Below are 24,886 nucleotides of genomic sequence, written 5' to 3'. Positions count from 1 at the left end.
CTAAGGACTAGACTGGAACTAACTCTTGCTCTTCTCTTTCTGAACCAGTTCCATCTTCAGCCTTTCACTCAGTATGTTCCCGTGTAACACAAGTTCACTCCCTCCTGCAGCACAGCCACTTCCACCTCACTATGTGTAACTGGGAAGCCAGCTAATAGTTTATCACTCTGGGTCTCCTCCAGCTTTGCCAGTCAGCAGCGTATTCTCCTTCCTGAGGCAGCCATTGAAACAAGAAAAGCTTAGTTTGCTTCCCTCTGGCTGTCAAATTCATCACTAGAGTAAAGGACATAGTAAGTCCAAACAAAAATCATTGCAAAGCAAGAAAGCCAGATTCAAGTATAATGCCAAAGCCTCATGATGCTCCTGTACAACACACACCACACCACGGACAACTCTTGTGTCCCCGTGTGTGATACTATGTCCTGAATCACAACACGCATCTGGAACAGGGGAGTTCCTCAGTTACCAATTACACTTCCCTGAACAATGCCTTCTGTGAAATCCAACTCATAAGCATGTGGGATATAAAAACATTTAATTTCATTTACTGAAAACTACTTATTGTACTTCAGGTAGAAGATAGATAACCATATTTTATCAATAATTCAAGAACTTCAGTCAGATGAGGCTCCTGCTCACCAAGATTAGGCTATTTCTGGCAGAGTAAGCACCATGAGTTTTCCTCCTCTGCAGACTGCTGGTGATCAACCAAGTTACTCTTGTAATTACCATCAGCAGTTTCTCAGCTGACAATCAGCTCCCATCCCAGATTAATGAATCATGACACAATTTAGGCAAAAAATAGTCTATGCTAAATCAAACATGACTCATTATACTGTGGTAATGTTTTACTACATCATCATCCATTTTTATTGATCAAAACCACAGCATGTATCAAAGAAGCTAAAAGGCTATGTAAAACAAATAGCAAAGCAAAATATTAACAGCATGTGGTAGAAAGAAATTGAGAACAGAGTTGATTTGCAAAAATTGTCACATAAGGCAAATGGATAAGAAGCTGCATAAAAAGCCTTAATATGAGACACCTTCATATCCAAAATGAATGTATGACTACTCTAGTAGTGCTACAGATACTACAAAATACTATCAGATCCTAATTTTCTTGATTACCTACATGCAGCAAAATATAAAAAAACACTGAAAAGGAAAAGCAGGAGTGAAAGCAATGCCTAGAGGTAAGGTACCTTTATAAAACCAGTTGGAAGATTACAAAAATAATCTTATTAAAACTACTCAGTCTGTCCCTCCAGAGACTGTCTAGAGCATTACAGAGACCAAGACAAAATGAGTACCTATGAAAAGAAATAGGGAGATGGGAGAAGAAATGGGGTGACTCAGAACTGATATAAACAAAACTGTACTGGATTAAAACATGAATGGCAAAACTTAAGGCACAGGTTTAAAGATTTGGTGGTAGTTCACTGCCCAGTACTAACAGTCTGACTTCCCATTTGCTGATAGTAAGAGTCCTTGAGGGAGAAGGGTGGAAATCGGTGACTGTTGGTTGGGTTATTTTGTTGTTTTGCTGGTGGGGTTTTTTTTAATTAGAATATGTATGAAGTAAGAATGCATATATGGAAATGAATTACGCTTTGGCTTTTTTCTCTGCTAAGACACGTAACCAGATAATTGCTGCAGCTTAGTAAAATGGAAGTTAAAAATCCACAGGGAAAAGAATTACATTACCTCTGATGAGGAAAAAATAAAATGGTTGGGAGACGGTCTGTCATAAATTCCCAGGGAAGGTCATTTCGAGTTACATCAATTCTGTGAGGAAAAGACATACTGATGAAGAGAACAGGCAGATAAACAATCTGCAATTTTTTTCTTGTAAAATGCCATTTTAGGGATTGGGAAGAAGGAAATTTAAGTATCTGTGAAAGTAAGTCTAAATGTGTTATGCCAGAAATACATTGTGCATATGAGTCAGCAGATAAAATTACCAATATTCAAGATGATGACTGTCAGTTTAAGAAATATCTGTGGGGTTTTTTCTCTAGAAAAATATGTTCAATATTGCAACTGCTCTCAGCTATCAATTAAACCCCAGTCGCTCACTGTGTACACAGTGCATGCATTGTGTACACACCTTTTTTCTGAGACAGACATGCCAAACATGAGACAAGTTATTCCTATTCATTAATTTGTTCCTCAAGTACATCTCTCTTAATATTGTCCCCTTGAGCAGTTTTGGGAGTAAATTACTTTGCTACTTCCAAGGACAAGCACATTCTTAAAGGCTTTTTTTTTTCCTAAAGCTCTGTGTAGAAAGGAACACTTGATGCAACTGTTTGTTACTGGTTTTTTTTCTGCATTTTAGGGTTTCTTTTCACAAATAAAATTCTTATTAATTACAAATTATTATAGAACTAAACAGACAATCACATCAGTAATACTGCTGTGAAAACAATGGAGCAAATGAGAGAACTTCAAAGTCGGGCAAGAGAACAGGTGTAGCCTTGGGAATAACATCACATCTGTGGCAATAAAGCCACAATTATAAACAGGGGATGAAAATCCAGATTATTAATTGATTAAGTTTTTCTCTACATCTCATGCTGTCTCCTGGAGTAAGTTTAGTCAGAATCAAAGATGCAATCAGAGCAGATGTTTTAAGTATTTATGCATTATTATCACACACATGAACAAAAATGTTTCAGTGCAACTGAAACATTAAAAACCCTGGAAACACCAAAGAAAAATATGTCTTTTTTACATATAAAAATATATTTTAATATATATATTTAAAATATACATTATACACATGCATATATAGATATATTTCTGTACACTGGTTTTGGCTGGGATAGAGTTAATTTTCTTTATAGTAGGATGTAAGTTGCTGTTTTAGATTTGTGATGAAAATGGTGTTGCTAACAAAGACATATATACAAATAGCATATTACTATTTGCTACAAATCATCAGAAAGTTATCGATTCACTTCCTGAAATTAGGAAGTTTCAAGGTTAATTGCACAGTTTAAAAATTAATTTTAATGGAAGTTGATAACTATGGCAGTGAGATTGAAAACCACCACATTTATACAAAGGAAAACAAAACAATGCATTCAAAGAAATATTAAGCAGATGACATTCAAATCTATATTGCATGGTTGTAGAGAGAAAAAAAGTATTTATTTTCTAGGCTGATGACCTCAATGATCTTACATTATTCTAGAAAGATGAAATCAGAATCTTTTTACCTTGCCACGGTGAAACTGTCGGGAGGCAAAAGACGAGCAAGTTGAATAAAAATGTGATTAAGAGAAGCACAGAATCCACACCACTGTGCATAATAGAGCAGCAAGACATTCTAGAAAATGAAATGGAGAAGAGTTTGATTATCTATTGGAGGAAATCTGCAGAAAGGAGGAGTAGTTTTCACAACATCTAGCATGGGAACTCTTGAAAGGTGAAAGCAAATTTTTTCCTAGTATTAATGAACTTTATTATAATAAGTTTTTTACTGCTGCCTTCTGACTACTGAGTCAACACAAAAATTCTTGGGGAATTCTCTTTCCATAAAGTCAAAACAAAAAAATTACTTAGTTTAGCATCATTCCCTTTAAGTGAAAATGCACCAAACTTTACTACACTTCCCAAGATTCTTTTGCAATCTTAAATTCCTATATATCTAACACTGACTGTACATTTCATATGGGGGGGAAAAAAATGATGTCCAGACTTCTGCTTTCTGCCTCTGACTAGCAAAGCAGGGGCTGGGGCTGCTGGAAACCAGCTGGAGATGCAGACATTCACTGCAGAGTTGAATGACAATGGATATTAATTAATCCTCACAATCATGTATTTTAAAAAATCAAGGTAATTTAACTGTACTCAGGATGACATCTATTTTTATGGCATGCAATTGGAAAGGCTTTGAATTTTTACAGAACACCATATTTTATGTTACAAGTAAGAAAAGCATATCAATATTAAACAAGACTGAGACCCCTCCTTAAAATCTGTGCCATTATCTGCAAGAAAGCTGTTGAGTAACGCGGTGTACCTTGGCACTCAGGAACACGGTCTTGTGAAAGGTGTTTGTGGTCACTTCAGTCACCACATGCTGTTCATGAAAATGGACTGAAGGGTCATCAACCAGATGCCTTTTCAAGGGACTGTAGAGAACACTGAAATTTTTAATGAAGTTCTCTGAAATGAAATTGATACATAACAAAGTTATTTCAGTTTTGCAAAGAGGATTTTGGCAGTTTTTGCTTTAGAATCCAGAAGAACGTACAGAGAAAATACAAACTGAAACCTGGGTTCATGTCATTAATTTCTAAGTTTTGGATCAACTCTTGAGTAACCACAACTGATGTGAAAACAGGAAAAAGTTTCACTGCTCTTTTTTTTTAATTTGCTCATTACAGTCTTGTCACTTGCCACACCAGACTTTAATCTTGTATCAATGTGCTATAATAATAGTATTCTGTTCTCCTAACCACATACCTGCTAAGTCATAAATAGTAACCTCTCCATTTTTTAACACCTACATTATCTTGAAAGGCTCCACTTAGTTCCACATTTATTTGCATTTTTTCTTCCATTTTTAATTACTTTCTCTGCAATTCCCTTCTTTGGACCTTTAAATATCTGCTATTACCATGCCAATACAACCAACCCCCTTTTGTCTACCAGGGACCACCTTTCTCTTTGTTCTACTTTCTCCTTAATCTTAAGATATGTAACAAGTAGCTGGCCACTGGTAAAAATTTAAAGTAAGCTCCAAAGCCCTCAACTACCTTCAGCTACACTACTCTGAGCCTGAACTACATTCTCTCAATTGCTGCAAGATATCAACAATATCCTTCTTTTCAACTTGGATAGAGAAGTATTATTCTGTGCATTAAAAAATAAGATTATTCAATAATCAAGACAAAAGGTAAAATATGAAAAACAATAAAAATAATTGTTTGGTCAAATAGAAACAACCTTGTGCTTGTATTGCCAGCACAAAAACTAAGCCCAAGTAAAACTGTCACTTTTGTACAGATATACAAAATACCAGACCATCAAGTTTATCTCTGAAATGCAAACAGCAGTACACTTAGCTCTTTATTAACTATTCAGCATTTCATTAAATTCTCACACCAGGCCAAAAGAGGTTTTTTTCTTTTTACATCTCCAGATTTGGAATATCTATGCATGATTAAGTAGCAACTGAAAGGAAGGGGTTAATTACAGACATGTTCCTGATTTTCTAGAAACTATCTGCAAAGAGTGAGATCTGAAAAAGGTATTAAGCACCAATCTGGTTTGATTTTATGAAATATTAAAAGTTAAGATCTTAAGGAATTTTAAAAAATTAAAATAAAAAGCACAAGCCCCAAGCATAAATCAGACACTCCTTGACAAAATATGTAAAAGCAGAAGTTTTCTGGAAGTTCAAATGATGGAACAGAAATGTACTGAGTCTTGCTCTGCAGAGAAACCCTCACCATGCTCAGGAAATCCTGTGACCTAAGAAATGTTTGAGACAGAAAGTACTGGGAGCACAAAGGGGAAGGAAATTTATATGTCCTCATTCTTATCTTAATATTTCCCAAGTAGCTTTTTATGGTCACTGAGGTTTTTGTTTGTTTTTCCAGAGTCTTGTCCTGAGGGGTTGGGATAGAGACAGGATACAGGGCTGCATGTGATCCTTAACAATAACACGGCTATTTGTTCTATGTTGTGCATACTTCTGTACTTAGATTGATGGCAAAAAAGAACTGTAATTAGTGCTGTAAGAATTATACTGATATGTGTTCTTGAGCAGTTTAATACCTGAATTTTCTTCCATGTTGGCTTACGTAGCTAACATTAAGAAACGCAGTATTTTCTGAAGGTAGACTCAGTTTTGCACATCAGCATGACAGGCAAATGCACATGGTTAGGGATATTTTGTCTTATTCAAGAACTTGCAAATAAATCATAACTGCAATCCTTGAGTTGTTTTGTCAGATTTTTTTCCCGTTTTTTTTCTTTTTTTTTTTTGTTTTCTCTTCCAATTCAGACAGGAAATAATAATTGGCAGATTTGGCCACAACCACTTCAGAGATCTACCCTGCTACCTTGAGAACAGACACACTTTTCAAAACAAATTTAAAACCATTTAAGTTAGTTTCAGAGGACAAGAGGATGGGAAAGTCTCTGCTGATAAGTGGTCAGTATATCCCAAAATTCTGTGATATTTTAGTACAAAAAACAGCTGAGCAAACATCAACACCACCCTTAGTATACAAACATCTTCTGTAATATCAAATATTTTAAATGAATAGAAATTTTTTTCCACATGCAAATTAATTTAGCTTTTAAAATTCACCAAGGCATCAGGCAGTCAAGAATCACACATTTTAAGGTTCACTTCTTATAAAGTAAATTAATTCTGGTATAAGGAACTTAGTTCTTACGTCACCTACAACATGATTCTGTTCTAGCCAACAAAATCATTCATAAATGCTTGGTTAACTACTAAATAGAATAGAATAAATTATAATTCCCAATGTTAACTTCACAAAATAGTCTCACTTTTCAAAATGGCAGCAAGTTTTCCATTCCTGCTTGGAAACATAATTGCCTGAATTCAAGCATTTGTATAGTGGATACTGTACCGAGGGTAGGTCCAACAAGTGACTGATTCTGGTCCAGGACATAGTGCACTTCCTCTTTCAGGTCAACAATGGCAGCAAATTCCTTAAGATGAGTAGATCTTGATGCTCCTAGTCTCTCTGCATATATCCAAAAGAGATTCGAATCCAGTAGATAGAGATTCAAGGTTTTGTTGGTCCTGCAGCTCAGACCAGTAATGTTCGTGCTACTAATATTAAGGTCAGGAATAAAACAATTCCTATCCTCAATGTGAGGAATAGAAAATTGAGTGTTATCTTTCTTCCCATGGGAAGAAAATGCTACTTTGGGGGTCTGAAAGATGGTCTTTTCAGAACTAATGAAACTTAAAAAATGCCTGTTTACTGTCCTGCAACATGCAGTGTAATAGCTAAAGGGACTATAGAAACTTAAGAAATTGCTGCATTCTATGGTATTTGATATTACTTGAAAAAAGGTATGTTCCTGGAGGTAGAAAGAATCCAAAGCTGCTTCTATCTCTAAAAAGTTACAGTGTGGCACATGGACTTTATTTGGCTTGACACCAAGAGTCTGGTTAACACAGAGCTCACAGACATTGTGAGTTCTGGAGATTGAGTGCCACTGTGGAAGCACCACCGTGTTACAGCATGGGTACTTGGCTATGGGAAATGTTTCGGAGAACTTCAGATGCGCATCTGTTACAGAGGAATCAAAAGCTGGCGAATCAGAGTCTCCTAAGTGCTGAAGATCTGGCTCAGCTGCCTGGCTTTTATTACACTTGTGGTATTCCAAGGCCACTTTGGTAATCTATGGGGGGGAAACAAAAGAGAGGGAAAAAAAAAATAAAATCAAGATTAACTGTACACAGTTCACCCAAATGCAGTTATCTGTTTAACAACATTATATGCAACTAGAGATGGAATTTCAGAAACATGAAGCTGAGTAATCTTTGTTCTTTCAAAAAATTACAGGGGCTCTCACTTGACAACAAAAAGTTAAATTTTCAAGTATTTCAGCATATAAACATTGAATATGGAGAACAATAAAGTCACTTTAAAATATTATTCCATCCACTAATTGCAAGGTCCTCTATGCATCCGATTTACTACAGTGCAATAATACTACATTCTATGGTTAAACCCCACTACATGAAGTGTTAGTGAGTAGAGGTTCCTGAATTTCCCTCATTTTCCAATAGGAGGAGAAAATAAATTAAAGCATTCCCACATGGAAAGGGAATAGAGATTTCTTCTGGCATAGGTAGCGCACAGATTTTGTACAATCACTAAGAATGCTGAAGCAATGTTTGTATTCTCCCAACCACAGGCATATAGTTGTAATACTCAAGTGTACTCTGCACAGTAAAATATTGAAAGAAGAAAGAAAATAGGAAAAAAACAACCTGTCCCTCCATGCAAACATTCCTATGCTACATCACCATTTTGCTTTTCATAACCAAGGGTAAAACAAAGCAGAGAAAAGGTGTATGTATGGACCATAAAAGGAATTCCCTTTCTTAGTTTCCCTATCTCATTTCTGCACAGCTCCACAAGCTCCTGTCCTAGGCAGTTCAGACAAAGAGAAAACTGGAAGGTGACTAAGGAGCATACGGGATATAAAAATCAGATTGGCTCTGAGTAGTTTGATTGGGCTGTATTTCAAATAACATTCTGGTTTTACCCCTCTGGAAAGACAGGAGAGGAGAAATAGAATGGGGCAGACAAAACACACAAGTCTTCAGTTCCAGCTGGCAAAGATTTGCATTTCTTACACAGCACCTACCACAAAAAGGAGGAGGTCAAGAAGAGTTAGATGCTTGTTCTAAACAGCTGTTGAGTGAGACAAAGGCACGCTGTGTGAGACGCAAACCAGTGTAAGGGAGTTGTGATAATACGGCTTGAGAAAGTGGTTTTAAACAAAACTGGATACTTAGAATAGTGAAATAAAATGAGGTATCTGTCACAGTCAAGCTCAGACCCCTGACTACAGCTCTCAAGTTTTAGTATTTTTGAAGTTAAAAAAAACTTATTTCACTTACTTCAGCTAAAAGAGGATGATTTTCTGCTAGGGGATTGTAAGGTATAAATATAAGAAGTGCTGGTCCTTTCTTCAGCTCATTGTTTAGAAGAAGGCTTTTCCCACCATGTGGTCTCAGCCAACGTATGAGCATCTCCCGATTTTCCAGAGCCCACTTACAAATGTTCTCAGCAGTGAAGTTCATGATGTCTTTTGGATAGATCTTGAAGGGGGAAAAAAAAATAGTTCTTTGTCCTCACTTGATTTAGTAACAAATGCAGTTCTTCAGTATTGCATGCTTTGTTACTGTAATGACTAGAACTCTTTTTCTAAATGTAATGAGTGTCCGCAAACTTCAGCATTTCATACACCCTTTTCCTTTGGAAAAGCTTTCCAAATGCTCATCAGATTATAGTAACATCCACAAGCAAAAAGGATTCTACCAGGGAAGCTCCTCTTCCTTTTATTGCATCTTTATATTCTCAATAGTACAAATTTTCTTTTTAAGTGAAAGACCTCTAAGCTGGTATCATCACATATTTTAATTTACAGCATAATAGAACGTTTTTCCCACTACTCAGTAACTCTTTTTAAATCAGCCTTTTAAGAACCAAACATCATGACTGCATTTAAAACTGGTATTTCTTATTCCTGAATGCAGAGAAAAGAAATCTGTAACAAAAAGTGCTCACAGCTTCTAGAATAAATTTTAATGTATTAAAGCAAGCTTATCCTAAATAATTTGTATAGACAAAAGTAATTTGACATATTTTATGTTATTTCACCTAAAATATCCCTGTTTTCCCTAGTCTCAATTGAATAAAATACACATCACAATACCTATCCTCACGGAGTTTTCACTCATGGTGCCAGTGTGGGCAGGTAGTGTGTCTATGCCAAAGAGTAAATCTGAAAGTTAGTATTTTCAGCCTTAGCTTTTCAAAAAACAGGGCACATGGATTAAGATTTATTATAAATTCAAATAACTTAATTTGTGTGACTTTTCAAAACAGTATCATGTTATACCTTTAAGCCAAAATGCAAGTTTTCACTGTTCCTACTATCCCTTCACAAAATCTTTGTCCACATCCTCATTCAAGTAGTCTTCTAATTCTGATCCCTGAGCATCTCTGTACCAAATCAGAGTCCCTACAGCAGAGAGCGATACTCACAAGAGATGTGTTGGCATGTCTGTGCAAATACACACTGCCAGAATGCACCAGGGAGATCTCCTCTGCTACCCGTTTATCTGTGACCACTCCAAAGCGTATCGTCCCAAGGTAATCTGAAAGGGCAGATTCGCAATCTTTGAATACAATTACACATACTGAACTCCCCTGAAAGGCCTAGAATACCACCCTCAGACCAGAACACACAACACTGCTGTGTAAAGGCACAGAAATCTGTGAATAGCAACTGCCAACACTGGTGATTAAGGCAGAAGAAAGATGGCAAGAAGGACAAACGTGTTCCTTTTCTGCACTCCAGGTATAGAGTCCTGCACATGTATAGAGTCCTGTCTATTTAACCTGAATTGTCCAAATCCCCAATTTGCTTATGAAATATAGAATCTGGTATCATAGATGTACCTTGCAATGGTTTATGGCATCTCAAAAGCCAAGATGATACATGTAAGGGAAAGGCATGAACATTGCTTAAGTGATGTACATTTACTGTACATTTAGAGTATATATATATAATTTATAAATATTTATTCTACATTTATAAATATGCACAGATAAAGACAGACTGCTTATCTTTAGGTTGCAAAGAACTAATCCAACATATAAATGCGAAAATCACAGAACAAAATATAGAACAGGCTCTTTATCGCATCAGTGGCACAGTAAAAAATAAGCAGAGTGGTATGAATCTCCTTCATTTGCTGACAGGAAAGAATATTTATACAACATGTTAATCTTAACTTTGAGAAAGTTCCATCCAAAATTCATGACCCAAAAAGGAGGTATTAATCATCACACAGTTTACATGTGTAAACACAAACAAGAGGTATTGTATTTTAGATTATCGATGCAAAACAAGAGGGGGAGAAAACCCTGCTCAAGCTGCCTTGTAGCAGCTCTGTAACTCCACCCAGGACCACATCACTGAATTCAGCTACTGAGTGCTGACAGAGTCAAGTTCATCCCAAAGCCTCTGACACTGAACATGCTGCACAAGACAAAGACTAAATATTACAAAAAACTACTGAAGCATTTAGACATAACTCATTCACAGAGGCCTTAAATTATGAAAATGGAGCTTTTACCTTTCTTTAATGAATGTAATGCTGATGTGAAGAATGTCAAATAACCAGGAGGTTGAGGTGAAGCATTGAACTCAAAAAATCCCACAACTCCAGGCTGAAATAATAAGAATTAGAGTTACTTAAGCTATTTTCAAGTATAAATATATGGGACTACAGTAAAACACAACAGACTCTTAAAAGACAACAATGTTTACTGAAGAACAGTCACTTTATGCTGCAATAAGAATTTTAATATTAAAAGACAATCAAAATCAGTTCTCATTCAAAGAATGAAGCTGTCATTCAAAAGCTTATGTAAGAGAGAGGGGCTTTATGGATGTTACGTTTCTAATGGTGTGTTTCCCATTTTGAAGTTCACCAAGAACAATTAATATTTGCTTTGCAACTGTATTTTGAACCAGTTCCAGCACCAAGATAAGAACCATAAGCATCATAAAGACTTCTTTTAGAACTAGAATATGAAATACAATTTTTCAGAGTATAAAGGGCTTAAGCAGTAATACTTTGTTTATGTTGCACATAATTAGTAATTTACATAAGAATTCACACATTTTGTGTGTGAATACCTGAACTGCTAAGACAAGTGATCATCTTTAAGCTACAGTCACTGTAAATCCTTTCAGTATATCCTGCAAGAGTCAGTGAGACCAACTGCATAAAAATCTTGAGAACTCCATATCCCATCTGCATACACATAAAGCTCTTCAAATTGCCAGATAGACAATTCAAAATTTAAACAACTCATCCCAGAATAGGTCTGTTGATTTTTCCAGGTGAATGACTTCCTATTAAAGTCAGGAAGAGAATCTGGGAGAAGCTGACTTGGAACAGAGGGGAAAAAAGTCTAGACTTTTCTGGTTCCAGTATTTCACTTAAGCTTTGATTTTACATTTTTCCAAATATAATCCATTCAAAGTTACTATTAATTGTGTTTTTAACACATCACTCGAGTGGGCTTAATAAACTTTCAGGACAGAGTAAGTGATGGAATTTCGTTATTTTGTGTATTTGTTTCTCACTTCCACTAGTGCATACAGAAGTCATTTGACACACAAAGCAAGAGCACTCCAGGGACTGCTGTGGAACAGAAGATTCCAGACTCACCAGGCACCCATTTGTGTGGCAAATATATCCTCACATAAGTATTTTGATTTGGCATTTCAGAGGCTGCTTTGTTTGGTTGGTTTTTTTTGAGTTCTACATATAAAATTTTAAATTTCTTCTTAAAACAAGAGCATACATTTTACCTGTTATTATTTATATGAATTCAGTTATTCACATCAGCCTTACACACTGACATAATTCAGTACTAATTAGCAATCTGAAGATGTTCACCAATAGCAATATTGCCCATTCCACCTCACGACTTCTCTTTTTAGGCAGGAATTCTCTTACATGGATGAATGCTAAGCATAAACCCCTTGTTCATAAAGATTCCTTGGGAGGTACCCCAAGAAAATTATCAATAATAAAAATGAGTTACAAACAATTAGTGAAATTTCTGCAATAGTTAATTACCAAGAAGAAAATACAAATATAAATAAAATAGTAGTGAAAAAACACAGCAAAATAATAGCACTCAGTGTTCATTTTTAAACAACACACAGGTTAGTAATTAATCTTCATCTTTTTCTCTTGGTTCCAAACTAAGACAGTAAAAAGAAACAATCTCTTCTAAAAAACTTTTAAAGCATTCAACTGAACCAAAATAAGGAGACAGATAAGATTATCAAAATTTTAGCTTCCCATTTTCTAGGACCATTCTTGAATACTAATCCTGTACCAACTGAATTTAGGACACCAAACAGTGAATGAAAGAAGAGTCAAAAGTGACAGTAAAATGTGGCAAGAAGCCAGAAGTCATATGCAGAAATATTTATAATGTTATTTAAAAGGTAATTTTCTGATTCAGACTGCCAGTTCTGCTGTACACTAACAGCAGCTTAAGACTTCCAGATTGTGAATAATGTTTCCCAAAGATAATTTTTGGAAAGTGTTTTTTTTCAATTAAAAAAAATTGCAGTGGGAGAATATATGCTATTATATACTAATATATACTACACTACTATATATACTGGTATTTACTAATGCTCTATGCCTAATCAGTAATCTGGTTAACTAATGTCCTTTTAATGATCAGCCCAGACCAGTTAAAAATTTCACCCTGTTACAGGCTGCAATTATACATGAGGAAAGGGTACAATGAAAGTACAGTGAAAGTTTCCCTGTCTGTAAGAATGAAGCTTTTAACAAGACTGAACACTTCCAGGTATTGCAACTAACAACAATTCTTGCTCTGCACAAGTGAGGTTCAAGTCGCACAGAAGAGGTATCGCAATGTAAACAAGAGGTTCTTATTTTGGAGTACAAGTAGGCCAAGAAGAGCTTGACAGCAACAACTCCCACGTTCTTTCATGTAAGACCCTCCAAAACTCAGTAACAGCTGCCTGCAAAGAGTTTATGAGGACATCTACACCCAATCTGTTACTGATGATCACCTGCTTCCAAGCAACCACCTGTGTGCAGCTCTGGGTGCCCATCCTCATGAAGGCAGTGAGGAGCAATCAGCTGAACAGGGTATGACCTGCTGCTGTCTAAAGTTGGAGGAGTAAATACTGACATGTGACACAGGGGTGCTTAGGGGCATTAGGAGCACGGGCATTGCTAGAGTGGAGCTTGCTGGAGCTTTTCTTTCCATGAAACAATTTTCAGTCCCCGTCTCCAACCAAGTGTCTGTAGGAAGGGCTTTGGAACAAACCCGAGGATGTCATTAGTGAAGACTTCTTAGCGCTATCTCCAAATGAAGCTCATATATGGAAATACAAAATCATTAACTGTAGTGGAGCCTATTTCTTGCTTGGTCTCTACACCACAGGAATGGGAAGTGATGGCATGTAATTAAATCAAGTAACAGACTTACCAAGAATCTCAACAATTACAAAACAGCAAGTATGGAAACTTTCAGAATGAACAGAGATTTTCAGATGAGTAATTTCTACTGGAGAAAAGCCAGCACAATTTTATTACTGAACCATGCCTCAGGCCTATCACAGTTCTTGGAAGGAATAAGCAAGCATGTAGATGACTCCATGCAGCATGCTGTAATTCCCTGAAGTCTAGAAGAAGTTACCAACGACTCCGGAAGAAACTAAGGTGATAAGGAATAACACGGAAGGCCCTTTTCCAGATTAGTAGGAAAGACAAAAAACTACCGTTAGAAGTTCATGTTTTTCAGCAGCCAAAGACAGCCAGCCAGGATGTGTACTGATACTCAAGCAGTTCATATTTCTATAAGAACTTTAGAAAAGGGAGAAAAGGGTGAGGAACAAAATTTGCATAGGGTGGTGGGAATCACTGAAACTACAGCTGACTGGAAGAGTTGCAGAAATTAGTCGCAGCATTAAATGACTGTGATGAAAGAGCTCTGAAATTCAAAGGCCAAAAATGTGAAATAATGGGAACAGGAGATAGGAAAATCCCACACCTATTGATTAGTTTACAGTTAGATAAATGCTTTTAATGCTCCAGTTATTTCTATCCCAGTTTGTAATTTTTAAAAATGTTTTGGCTATACTGCATTGAGGTCAGGGAGATTACTTTTTTCAGACTCTCAGACTTGTGCAGGCAGGCAATTCCTGCCTCATTTTATCTGTGAACATGGGTAAGAAAACAGCAAGAGCAAAGGAATGTGTCTTCTCTAGGGAACAGAAGAACCAATATTACATACCACTGAATCTGTACTGCAGAAATGCAAAGAAATTGTTGACTGATATGACATTAAATTTACATTTAACATCATTTTTCAGTGATGTTAAAATCATTGTGCACCCAGACCTGAAAGCAAATTTTCACAGCATCACTTAACACTGGCACCACACAAGACCCAGCTGCGACAGATCTCACACAGCTGGCTGATGCTCAGGAAGCATTCCTACACAAAGAGAGCACAGCAGAAAGCTGACATCATGTTAAGAGACACACCAGCCACCTCCCAGAGAGACCAACTCCTCTCCTACCTCTCCTGAAGTCGGAAAATTATGAGTTCCCTGGGCACATTTAATTTTCATAAAGGAGTGAAGCTTTTTGTCTAACTACAGTGGCTTCCTGTTTCTTCCTCTGTGCCTCAGGAGGCCGAGGCCATTTCTAGCAGCTGGGTCAGTCAGATGAGGAATGAGAGATGCCAGTTTGGATTAAAATCAAACTGCTACATCTCTGCAGTTAAGAAAACAAAAGAAAATCTGATTACAGGTACTCACAGGAACCTTGAATTATGGCAAGAACTGCATCTTTCTTGTCATTTAACTTAGATCTTCCTCAACGTTCCAAGATTTTAACTGCTTCCCAAATGGCATATTTTCCTTGCTCTCAAAAATTTATTCTTATCCATTTCCAGTTTTGCACTAGCATCATTCCACAACCCCATATAAACCAACCTTAAATAGCATCAGAGAACGCAGGATCCCAAATTTTTTTTCACAGGATTTGAGCGCCCTCTAGTGAGAGCAACACGGCATGTCACGTGATCAGGTCGCGGAACGAACTAAAGACCAAGCGACAACCACTTGTTCTTACATTAACTGCACTCTGCCCATCAGTATTTCTCCTAGTTTGCAGAACACATTTGCTATCAGAACACAGGACCGAAAATTAGATACTGATGATGACAAATCTTTCGAATTATTTCGAGCTTGAAATTAATTAGCTTTTCAGTGAAATCACAAAAACATGATCCAGCAGCAGACAGGGGCCAAAGTACCCAATAGCAATCCTTGACAGCCTTCTGTCCTTTCCCTTCTGCTAAAAATTAGTATTTTTTTAGAGAGAGGAGATCAAAAGTCAAAGGAAGACACTAGCCAAGGGTCTCAAAATAGTAATTAGTTTGTGCCACACATGTCCCAATTGCCCATAATCTACTCTATTCCCCAGACTTCCTCACTTCTTAAACACAGGACTAACCCCTGGATTTTATCTTCTCCTACAAAAGGTATCAATTTCTCAGCTCGCATGGAAAACACTGTAAAACGTTCACATTTCTGACTGTTTGAAGTGATAAAACAACCTGTTTATTTCTAGTTTAAACTAACTTTTCCTTTGTGTCTATGTTTTTCTCTGCATCCATCTTCATAAACAATTTTGTTTCTTTCATCTTATCTGTATCTGTTACTTTTGTAGCCCCTCCTTCCCCTCTTGCTTAACTTTACAGAGGCAAGACACTGAGCACCTGGAGCCACGCTCTGGGACAGAACCTCAGGCATGAATGACTGTCGGGCAACACAGCAGAACAGCCTCTACTCTTGGGCCATTGCAGAAAAAAAAAGAACCAACAAATGCTGAACATAAACAGCAACTCAGCACTTGGAGCCACTGCATTTCAAGCACAGGAAGGGGGGAACTTTGAACACAGAAACAAAATTATCTATTCAACTGCTAAGCAGTATTTTAAAATTATTTGTTGTTCCCCCCTCAATTTGTCTTTTATCTTAGTCTTTTTCCAATGGAAGTGCACCTCTTACTGTTAAGCAAATTTAAGCTTAATATGCTCATTAGTAACCTTCTGCAGTCTACCAAGAAATGACAGAACACAAACCAAAAACCAAGCATGGCCTTCTTCAAATCTCTGTAAGAGGCAAAAAAATGTTTTAGAATTTTAGAACAGCAAAACTGAAGCAGTGGAAGGACAACAGAATTGCTTATGATCATAGAAAGAAAGTATCAGCACCAGAGACAGGCCACAACTCACTGCTCCTGACTCACAGTGCCCACTTAAAACACTGGAAAACCAAACCCAGTAGCAGTTCCTGGCATGAAGAGTGTCCTACTCAGGGGAACTACCAGTGTGTGTCCCCTACACCGTGGCAGCTGCCACTGAACAGCACAGCTCATGCTGCATCCTGCAGCAGAACCAGGCACTGCAACATGCACCAGGTGCTCACATGGGATCTTCTTCAGTCCAAGACACTGGAGGGTCCCTCCCATGTTGTGCCCACTGCCACTGCACTGATTTGTGGGTCAGGTTTTCCACACTGATCTAATAGCTTGGGCTTTAGTAAGATTATGGTACTTCTCCACTGTGCACTATAAGAATGAACAGTTATAAAGGGATTTTAAATGGCTCTGCTGTAAGCACATTTTGTCTAACTGGGAGTTATTAATCCAACAGTATTGCTACCAATCTTGGCATCCCTGAACACAACAGACTGAAATGAATAAAACATCATATTCCAGTGGATTAAAATCATCAAGTTATCACACACAAAGTGATTAGGAGCCCTCACTTCAACTGGTTTCACATTTGTTTTCACTTAACAGACTTATCCTACTAGAAAAGCTTATTATTCCTTTTAAAATTAAAGTAATGATTATATATTTCTCAAATGCTGTCCCAACTTAGACTGCAAGACTTTTGTGAAAAGATTTCTCCCTTCTTTCTTGAAGTAACAACTTTGATTGTTGTCTCTAGATACTAAAGTAATGTAAATTAAGAGCATCACTAAATCATAATAGTAACTGTACAAGGAACCAACATTATGAATTTGTTTTTTCATATTTTTATGATTTTAACAAATTTACAGGGCACTGATTTCAGGATCCTGAAAATAAACTAGTACTTTGGAGCAGATCAAATTTAATCCTTAAACAAGTCAAACTCTTTCTGAACCACAGTGGTAAAGCTAGAGAAGAGAGACAAGTACCTCATAATTTGAGAGGAAATCTAGTAATTTTGATCGAGACGAGATGTAGAGTAGTGGTGTCATCACCCGGCGAACAAACTTTTCAATATAAACAGCACTCATAGGGCCTTTGTATTCAATTGGTCCAAAACTAGTACCAAAAAAAATAATAAAACATTAAGACTTAAATTAACAATAGAGAGTCCCTCCTGGGGGTGGCAGATAGGAGTTACATAGACAGCATGCTCAGCCTCTAGGGAATTGCTCTCTGTGTTTTACCAGTGGCTTCTGTAACTGATTAGGGAGTTGTGTTACCAGTGGGAAGAGCCAGCATATCTGTGGAAGGGGCAGAGTCTTGGTGAGCATGGAGGGATGGAGACCACTTCTGAGTCCCATTAAAGAACTTGGTAAAACTCAAGTATGAATTACATGACCATATACATATCTTTCCACTTTGTCCAAAGTAAACACATGTGACTTAAAAATACAGATCTGAAAAATGTCACTATTTTCCCTCGTTTTTTCAGTGTCTCAAGCAGTATCAATCTGAAAAGGTGCAATATTTTTACACAGGCTTTTATGAGCAGCAATCAGCAAAGCAGGGACAAATTCAGTCGCACTGCAGATGAACAGACTCGGCAAAGCTCCCGTTTCCCCCCCAGCCATCTGATAAAACAGCTCACACCATGTTAGGCAGTGCTAAAACATAAAGTGGGCTGGGGCTTGCAGCTACAATTTCCAGAGGTTCTCCTCCTGATTATCACTGGGCTGGACAAAGCATCATTGTCCCAAACGAAATCAAACACAAAAAGCATAAAGAATTAGTCCATTTCCACTGAAGAATTTAATGTGATGCATTTTTAATATACCTTATACATACAGGCACACTGGAAAATACCCAATTCGCACTGAGATACCTATATTGAGGTGCTTCAGAATGGTCTCCTAGAGCCCACTAGATCATTCTACATCCTGCACTGGTTTATTACAAACCTCCGTCTTCACAGCAATACTCACTGCTCAACACGTCACATGCCCAGGGCACCACATGTGAGGTTTAGTATCTCAGGCATGAGGGATGCATTGTCCTTCAGGATCTTATGAAATATTCACAGCAATTTACACCTCGTCTTGTTACAACTGTTTAATGTTACTAATGATACCAAGTGCATCCATCTACTCTGTTGTGATTTCAAGATCAAGTAAGTTTAAGTCAATGTACATCCAAGTGGCATTGTAGGATTCTTTTATTACAGTTTGAATTATGCCAGTGTCTCTTGTGTCTATTACAAGTTCAGCTAACAAAGACCAGGACTGCTCCTCCTCAATGCATAAATTCCCCCCAACAGCAAAATCAGCCTCTGTAATGAAAGAGAGCTGCAGTTCAAAACTAGCAAAATAAAAAGTAAAATACAGGGATAAATGCTTTTATTAGAAACTGTTGGGAACTGTGCTTCCTTACCTTCTGCTCCACACAAAGAGAAAAAAAGGACAACACATACAAATACTAAAAAATAAAAGTGAGGTTACATGAAATTTTATACAATGATATCTTAGCTTCTGGGGAACAAAAAAGTGAGCGCAAAGTTCAAAATTAGAACAAGATCTTCAGTACATAGTGCAGTTTAAATATGCACTTAAATTCCTTCAACAACCCTTAGGTACATTCTTTAATGCTGTCATAAATTAGGACCAGTTGCTATAATCCATCTACAGAGCAAGCAGACATCTGAAATTAATACGTAACTCTGACTTCTTTTCATTGGAGGCAGAACTTCCAGGAGATGCACAGGCAAACCAAAATTTCCATAAGGATGAAGAATTGCCCAGCATGTCATTTAACTGACAGTTACAGCCCTACCCAGCACTTGTGTAGCACACAGGATGAGCTCACCTAGAATCTACCCAAGAACTATTTACTGAAGCCAGAAATGTAACATTTTCAAAATGCAGCACTTTGTATGATATCTGTTTCCCAAAACAACAATTAAAAAACCTAGACTGTACATACGAAATCTTACCTCCGATGGTACAAGTGTATCACAGGAAAATAAAAGAAATGCTTCTGCTTCCTGCATTTCCCCTGGTTCCACCAGCAATTTACAGCCACAAACAGCACCTGCAAAGCAGGTAAAAATTCACAGCCAACAAAGTACACTACTGTGACCTCTTTTATCCAAGATGTACCTGATGTACTTTTTCCAATCCATTTCATCTGGTATTTTCAGGGCCTTTTCAACTCAGTATGCCATATCTGTCACAGACAGACTTTTTTTTTTTATTCTTTTTGTCATTTTGCAACAATAATCCTTTTGGTCACTGCTCTTTCTAGCTTTTATGCTTCCTAATCTAAATCCTTCAAATTTATTAATTTAGTCATAACCCACATTAATTACTTTTTCTGCAGAGTGGAGCTCAACAAGTGGAGGTTTAGGACAGCTGTACCTGTGAAGTGTTCACAGGCACCCAACTGCTTGAAAGCAGTTCTATGGTATATAAAGTACAATCTTTATATGATTACTAGTGTCTCCAAGGATCCCAGAACTGGAAGCAAATTCCATGGAATTTCTGTCTGAAGGCAGGTGAATAAATCTGAGAACACTTCACAAGAAACTTGTAGACTTCCCCATTCAGAAGCAGAAATAACAGACAACTGAGCAGGAATCACAGGCTGTCTCCATTTATTCTAACACTCTGTATGCTAAATTAAAATTAAGGTGACTGATGAGTCACCCTAAAATGTGAGCATTCAAGTCCAATTGTTTCCCGTGAGAAGACAGAAATTAGCATCAGCTTGGACATTGAAAAGTTATCAGGTCATGTTTAAGATTGGTATCTTCTCTGGAGTTACCTGGTCTGACAATCTGCTGGCCACGTGTTCTATTTCTTCTCTTGCTGCAATGGACTGCCCACACCACGGAGCGTAGAAGAAATACAGCACAATTTCTGAATCCTGACGGAGCTGATCTGCATAGTCTAACTGCCCCCGAAAAAGATCAATGACTGGAGATTTTGTGGAGAAAAAATTCACCGGAAGCTTCGCTGGCATTGTTACATCTTTTGCTCGGCTGCAGGAAGAAAATTAAGAGTGGTTATTGAGACTATACAGTAGTAGTTAAAAAACTGTGCCCAAAGCCCTAAGTTTTATTCTTAGCAAAAGTCATGCAATGACAAAACTTTAGAAATTGATGCAAAATTACTACAATTTATGTTATCTGAGTTAGTTTCATGAAATACTATAAAAATCTAAAGATCACCCTTCAGAAGCTTTAGAAAGTCACACTGTGATACCATGCACTGTTTATGGGTACGTTAGCTCACACTCTTATGGTTGGTTGCTGTAGGGCACAAAATTACCAGGAAGAGTGATTTCTTTTGATTTCTTCCCTGGCCTCATCCTCTTTTAACACTTGTACTTTAGGTAACAGCACCCTGATAAGAAAAGAGATACTGGTCATAAAGTTTTGTGATGTGATGTCTACATAAACAGAGCCTATTACCCTGCTTTATGCTTTGTTTTACAGTATTCTATACTTCTGTTATTTTATATCGTATTAGGAAATGATACGGAAATGTGTGCTAGTTTATTTTACTGATCAGAGCAGGGACTGCAAACTGTTCAGGGCGCTCTAAGGACAGTATCAACAAACAGTCTAAATTCAAAGAGATTATGACAGATTAAGTTTTTTAAGAGAAATTAGATTGGCCAGTAAGTAATACGGAGAACATAAACCAAGTACTCAAGAAACCCTTTCTATCCAATCAGCAATCAAACAATCCAGAATTTGGCACTTCCAAGGTGTTCAGAAGTTGCTATGGTATAAACTGCCTTAAATGCAAGTGAATGATCCTATTATCTTTTTATATTCTCTTCATTTTAAAATTTTCCACTAGCTATATTTACACTAGAGTAAGTCAGACTGAAAACTGGACAATACTGTCATGCTCAATTTTGCCATGGTTCATAATGGGACTGGAAGTTTTAGGAAAGATCATGCATTTCTTTATTTTGTGTTGCAATAGAAAGCTAATACAAAAATCTTATTATGGATATTTGATCCTTCTCAGGTTAAAATTTTAGTAATTGTGATAGAATTATTGAGCCCTGAACACTGTCAAACTCATATTAAGCAACCTCCTAACAACTCTGCCACACTTTCAAACTTTACAGTCTTTCTAGTTTTTAAGAAGTACCTTTGTCTTTACAACACAGCAAAAAACTGTATTGGAGCTCTTCTCTCACTTCCAGGCTACTCACTTAAAGCTTAACATTTTAGAATTGCCCCCAGTATATTTTCTGTAAGTAATGGAAATTCTTAATTCACATATAAGAGAAAATTGCTTCTAAATCCAGACTTTTGAAAATATTAGAGAGTTCCTCATGTTTATAATTCATTAATTCCTTTACTCACAACATTATGGTTTGACACAGAGGATCAAAAATCTTTCTTCTGTGGACTTCTACCTGTGTTCCTTCCCTTCTCCCCCAGTCACCAACTCAGCACCTTCTTCCCAACCCTTAAGTTCTTCAGTCACCTCACAAACAACACCTCTGGTTCTCTGCCATTCCTGCACCCCATGATTATCCAAACTGCCAGCTTCTTCCCATGATTTCTGCCTGCCAGCTGGACAGGACACAGCTCCAGTGTCAGCTCTGGCACACACAGGCTGATCAGCTGCTAAAAGCACAGCACTTCTTCAGAGACATCAGCTAGAATATCTTCTCTTTACCTAGTTTAATGAAAACAGACAATCTCAATATGTTTAAAACCTCTGCTTCCTCTACTGATTAAACCAAAAGAGGGTGACTGGTTCAAGAATTACAGCGTAAGACTTAAAAATTAGATAATGAATTGGCTCCAAATTCCAAGAATGAGTAGAACGTATCAGCAGAAGTCCCGTGACATGAGTGAGTCAGAAACTACACGACTACCTTCAAATATGAAAAGAACTCCAGTAATTATTAAAAACCAAAACATAATAAATCAATAGCTAACAGCTGCTTCAGGAGATTTGCTAAGTAGTGCCTTCCTCTACAATACCAAACATATAACAGAATACCTTGACTAATTCCCAGGTTTCCTAAGAAAACCCCTAAAATTTATGCACGTATCAACTGAGGATTACATAAGAAACTATTACACAAACATAATAATCACAAACTGTTTATTAAAACACTGATTGCATTATTTACCTGCTGCCAGAGCTTATAAAAACTTAAACTTTCCATGAGAACACCCTGGTAATAAAGGGAAGAAGTACATGCAAATGCCTACAGGACCAGCCCCTTTGACTGCACGGTCCTGAGAGTGGGATCATCTCAAAGACATTTGCATAGTGCCAGAAATAATTCAGGTTCTAGACGACAGGCTTTCCATAACAACCCATGGTCTCACTTGGCTATTCCTTGAGTCACTATAAACCCGCAACATTTCAAATCCCACTAATGGGCTGCCTTGTAGTAAAGGAATTTTTCCTTTCCATACTTTTTATCCATTGATCTTGAAAGTTATATATTGTAAGAGCAGTGGTACTACCTATGCCCTGGTCCTATGTCTTGCTAGTAAGTCATACTGACATGTGGTGAGAAACTATGTCCTGTATTTATAGTTAACATGTGCAATTAACTATCCTCCAAATTGCATGAGGAATTTTTACACCTGAATCTTCTATATTTCTGACAGCAACCAAACAGGGAATACCTATCTGATATTAGTTTGTCTATTTAACGACGATCTGAAAAGCTGAACCCCTTTAATCAAACTTCCAGAGTACAGGGTGGTGAGAACCACATTCCATCCGTGAGCTTTCAAACACAGCTAGCAGAAAATTGAGAGGAATAAGCAGGTTTTAAATAGAGGAGAGCAGGAAGCATCATTGCATTAAAAATTAAAATTAAATCAAAATTAAACCGCACGTGCAGTAGATATTCTTAATATAGTATGACCCGGAGCATGTAACAGTCACCTTGACCTAAAACCCACCCAGAAGATTTAGACCCTGGTTTAGGCTCCAGAACCGAGCAGCCTGTGCCCATCGTTCACTGCCGCCGCTTCCCGCCCCTCCAGTACAAACATCTCCTGCTTCCACGTACACCAGCTCTCGGCAAACAGGAACTGGAGAGCCCTTTGCAAAGAAGGAAGTTCCAGCTCCCAAGAGGAGCACCACCAGAGATTGGCACGGAAACCACGAAACATCTTTCTATCCGAAGCAGGTGCAGGCAAAGGGGGCTGACGACATCTACACATGAGCCAGAAGAGACTCGTTTGGCCCCCGCCGACGCTGAGAGCGCTGAGGGCAGGGCTGCAGCCTAGATCCCCCTCGGCCCTTCTGCGGCAGTGCGAGGTCCCAGTTACCTCTGGAGATGAGCAAAAGCAGCTCCATCTCAACAACGTGCCTGTCACAAGACCACAGAACGGGTCAGGTTGGAAGGGATCACAGTAGGTCCTTTGGTCCCACCTCCCTGCTCAAGCAGGGCCGTCCCAGAGCACATGGCACAGGACTGTGTCCAGATGGTTCTGCAATATTTCCAGTGAGGGAGACTCCACAGCCTCCCTGGACAATCTGTCCCAGTGCTCGGTCAGTCACAGTGAAGAAGCTCTTCCTCGTGCTCAGGCGGAACTTCCTGGGCATCAGTTCCTGCCCGATGCCTCCTGTCCCATTACTGGGCCCCAGGGAGCAGCCTGGTGCACCCTCAGACACCGCCCTGCATATCCCGATACTGCCCTCACGAGCGGGTGCCTCCGCGAACCTGCCGCCACAGCACGACACCCCCGGTGGGGCAGATATCTCTTAAAACACTCCGCTCCCCCGCCCCACGACACGTTCTTATCGCCAGCCCCGCGGCCACCCTGCTGAGGGGGACATAGCAACCTCCGACATGCGACCAGCAGCGGGTGCCATGGGGGGAACTACATGAGGTGGGGCCCGGGAGGAGGATCCGTCCCCCACCCCGGGGATGCCCGTGCCCAACGCGACCCGGCCGCAGAGGCTACACGGCGCCGCGGGGCGACCACGTCCCGCCGGGCCCCGCCGGCGGCTCTGCCCCAGGCCCCGATGCAGCACCGCCTCTGGGAACAGCGGTGGGCCGGCGGCCTCTCCCCCCCGGCCGAGCCCTGGGTCCGCCCGCTCCCCCGCCGGTACCTGCAGGTGACTTTGAGGGCGACAAGGAAGGCGCAGCCCAGCACGATGGCCGCGCCGCACAGCAGCTCGGGCCGCCGTGCCATCAGGGCGGCGCGAGGCCGCAGCCGCGGGGCCGCCGCGTCGCCGGGGCCGGCGCACACCGACATGACCCGGCCGAGGGGGGCAGGGCCGCGGGCCCCCGGCCGCTCCC

The 24,886-nt window shown here is 38.8% G+C and overlaps 1 protein-coding gene across 3 annotated transcripts in view; it reads right to left on the bottom strand.

Moving 5' to 3' along the window:
* TXNDC11 (thioredoxin domain containing 11) overlaps positions 1-24,886 on the bottom strand; it is a 26,858-nt gene extending 1,972 nt beyond the window's left edge. Inside the window, exons 1-11 of one of the 3 annotated variants that reach the window (XM_048320341.1) lie at positions 24,697-24,886; positions 20,405-20,621; positions 19,575-19,672; positions 17,575-17,704; positions 10,883-10,976; positions 9,786-9,898; positions 8,636-8,836; positions 6,621-7,404; positions 4,031-4,176; positions 3,225-3,334; positions 1,708-1,788 (exon numbers count right to left, since the gene is read on the bottom strand). In XM_048320341.1, the coding sequence (XP_048176298.1) occupies positions 1,708-1,788; positions 3,225-3,334; positions 4,031-4,176; positions 6,621-7,404; positions 8,636-8,836; positions 9,786-9,898; positions 10,883-10,976; positions 17,575-17,704; positions 19,575-19,672; positions 20,405-20,621; positions 24,697-24,842 (2,120 nt within the window). In that variant the 5' untranslated portion in view covers positions 24,843-24,886. Of the gene's footprint in view, positions 1-1,707; positions 1,789-3,224; positions 3,335-4,030; positions 4,177-6,620; positions 7,405-8,635; positions 8,837-9,785; positions 9,899-10,882; positions 10,977-17,574; positions 17,705-19,574; positions 19,673-20,404; positions 20,622-20,910; positions 21,027-24,696 lie in introns of those variants that run through there. The other 2 variants (XM_048320342.1, XM_048320343.1) reach the window with 2 other exon arrangements.

This window comes from Corvus hawaiiensis, chromosome 16 (genome assembly GCF_020740725.1).
Source record: "Corvus hawaiiensis isolate bCorHaw1 chromosome 16, bCorHaw1.pri.cur, whole genome shotgun sequence".
Lineage (NCBI taxonomy): Eukaryota > Metazoa > Chordata > Aves > Passeriformes > Corvidae > Corvus > Corvus hawaiiensis.
The sequence above is the reverse complement of the archived record's forward strand: the minus strand, read 5'-3'. Positions and strand labels throughout refer to the sequence as shown.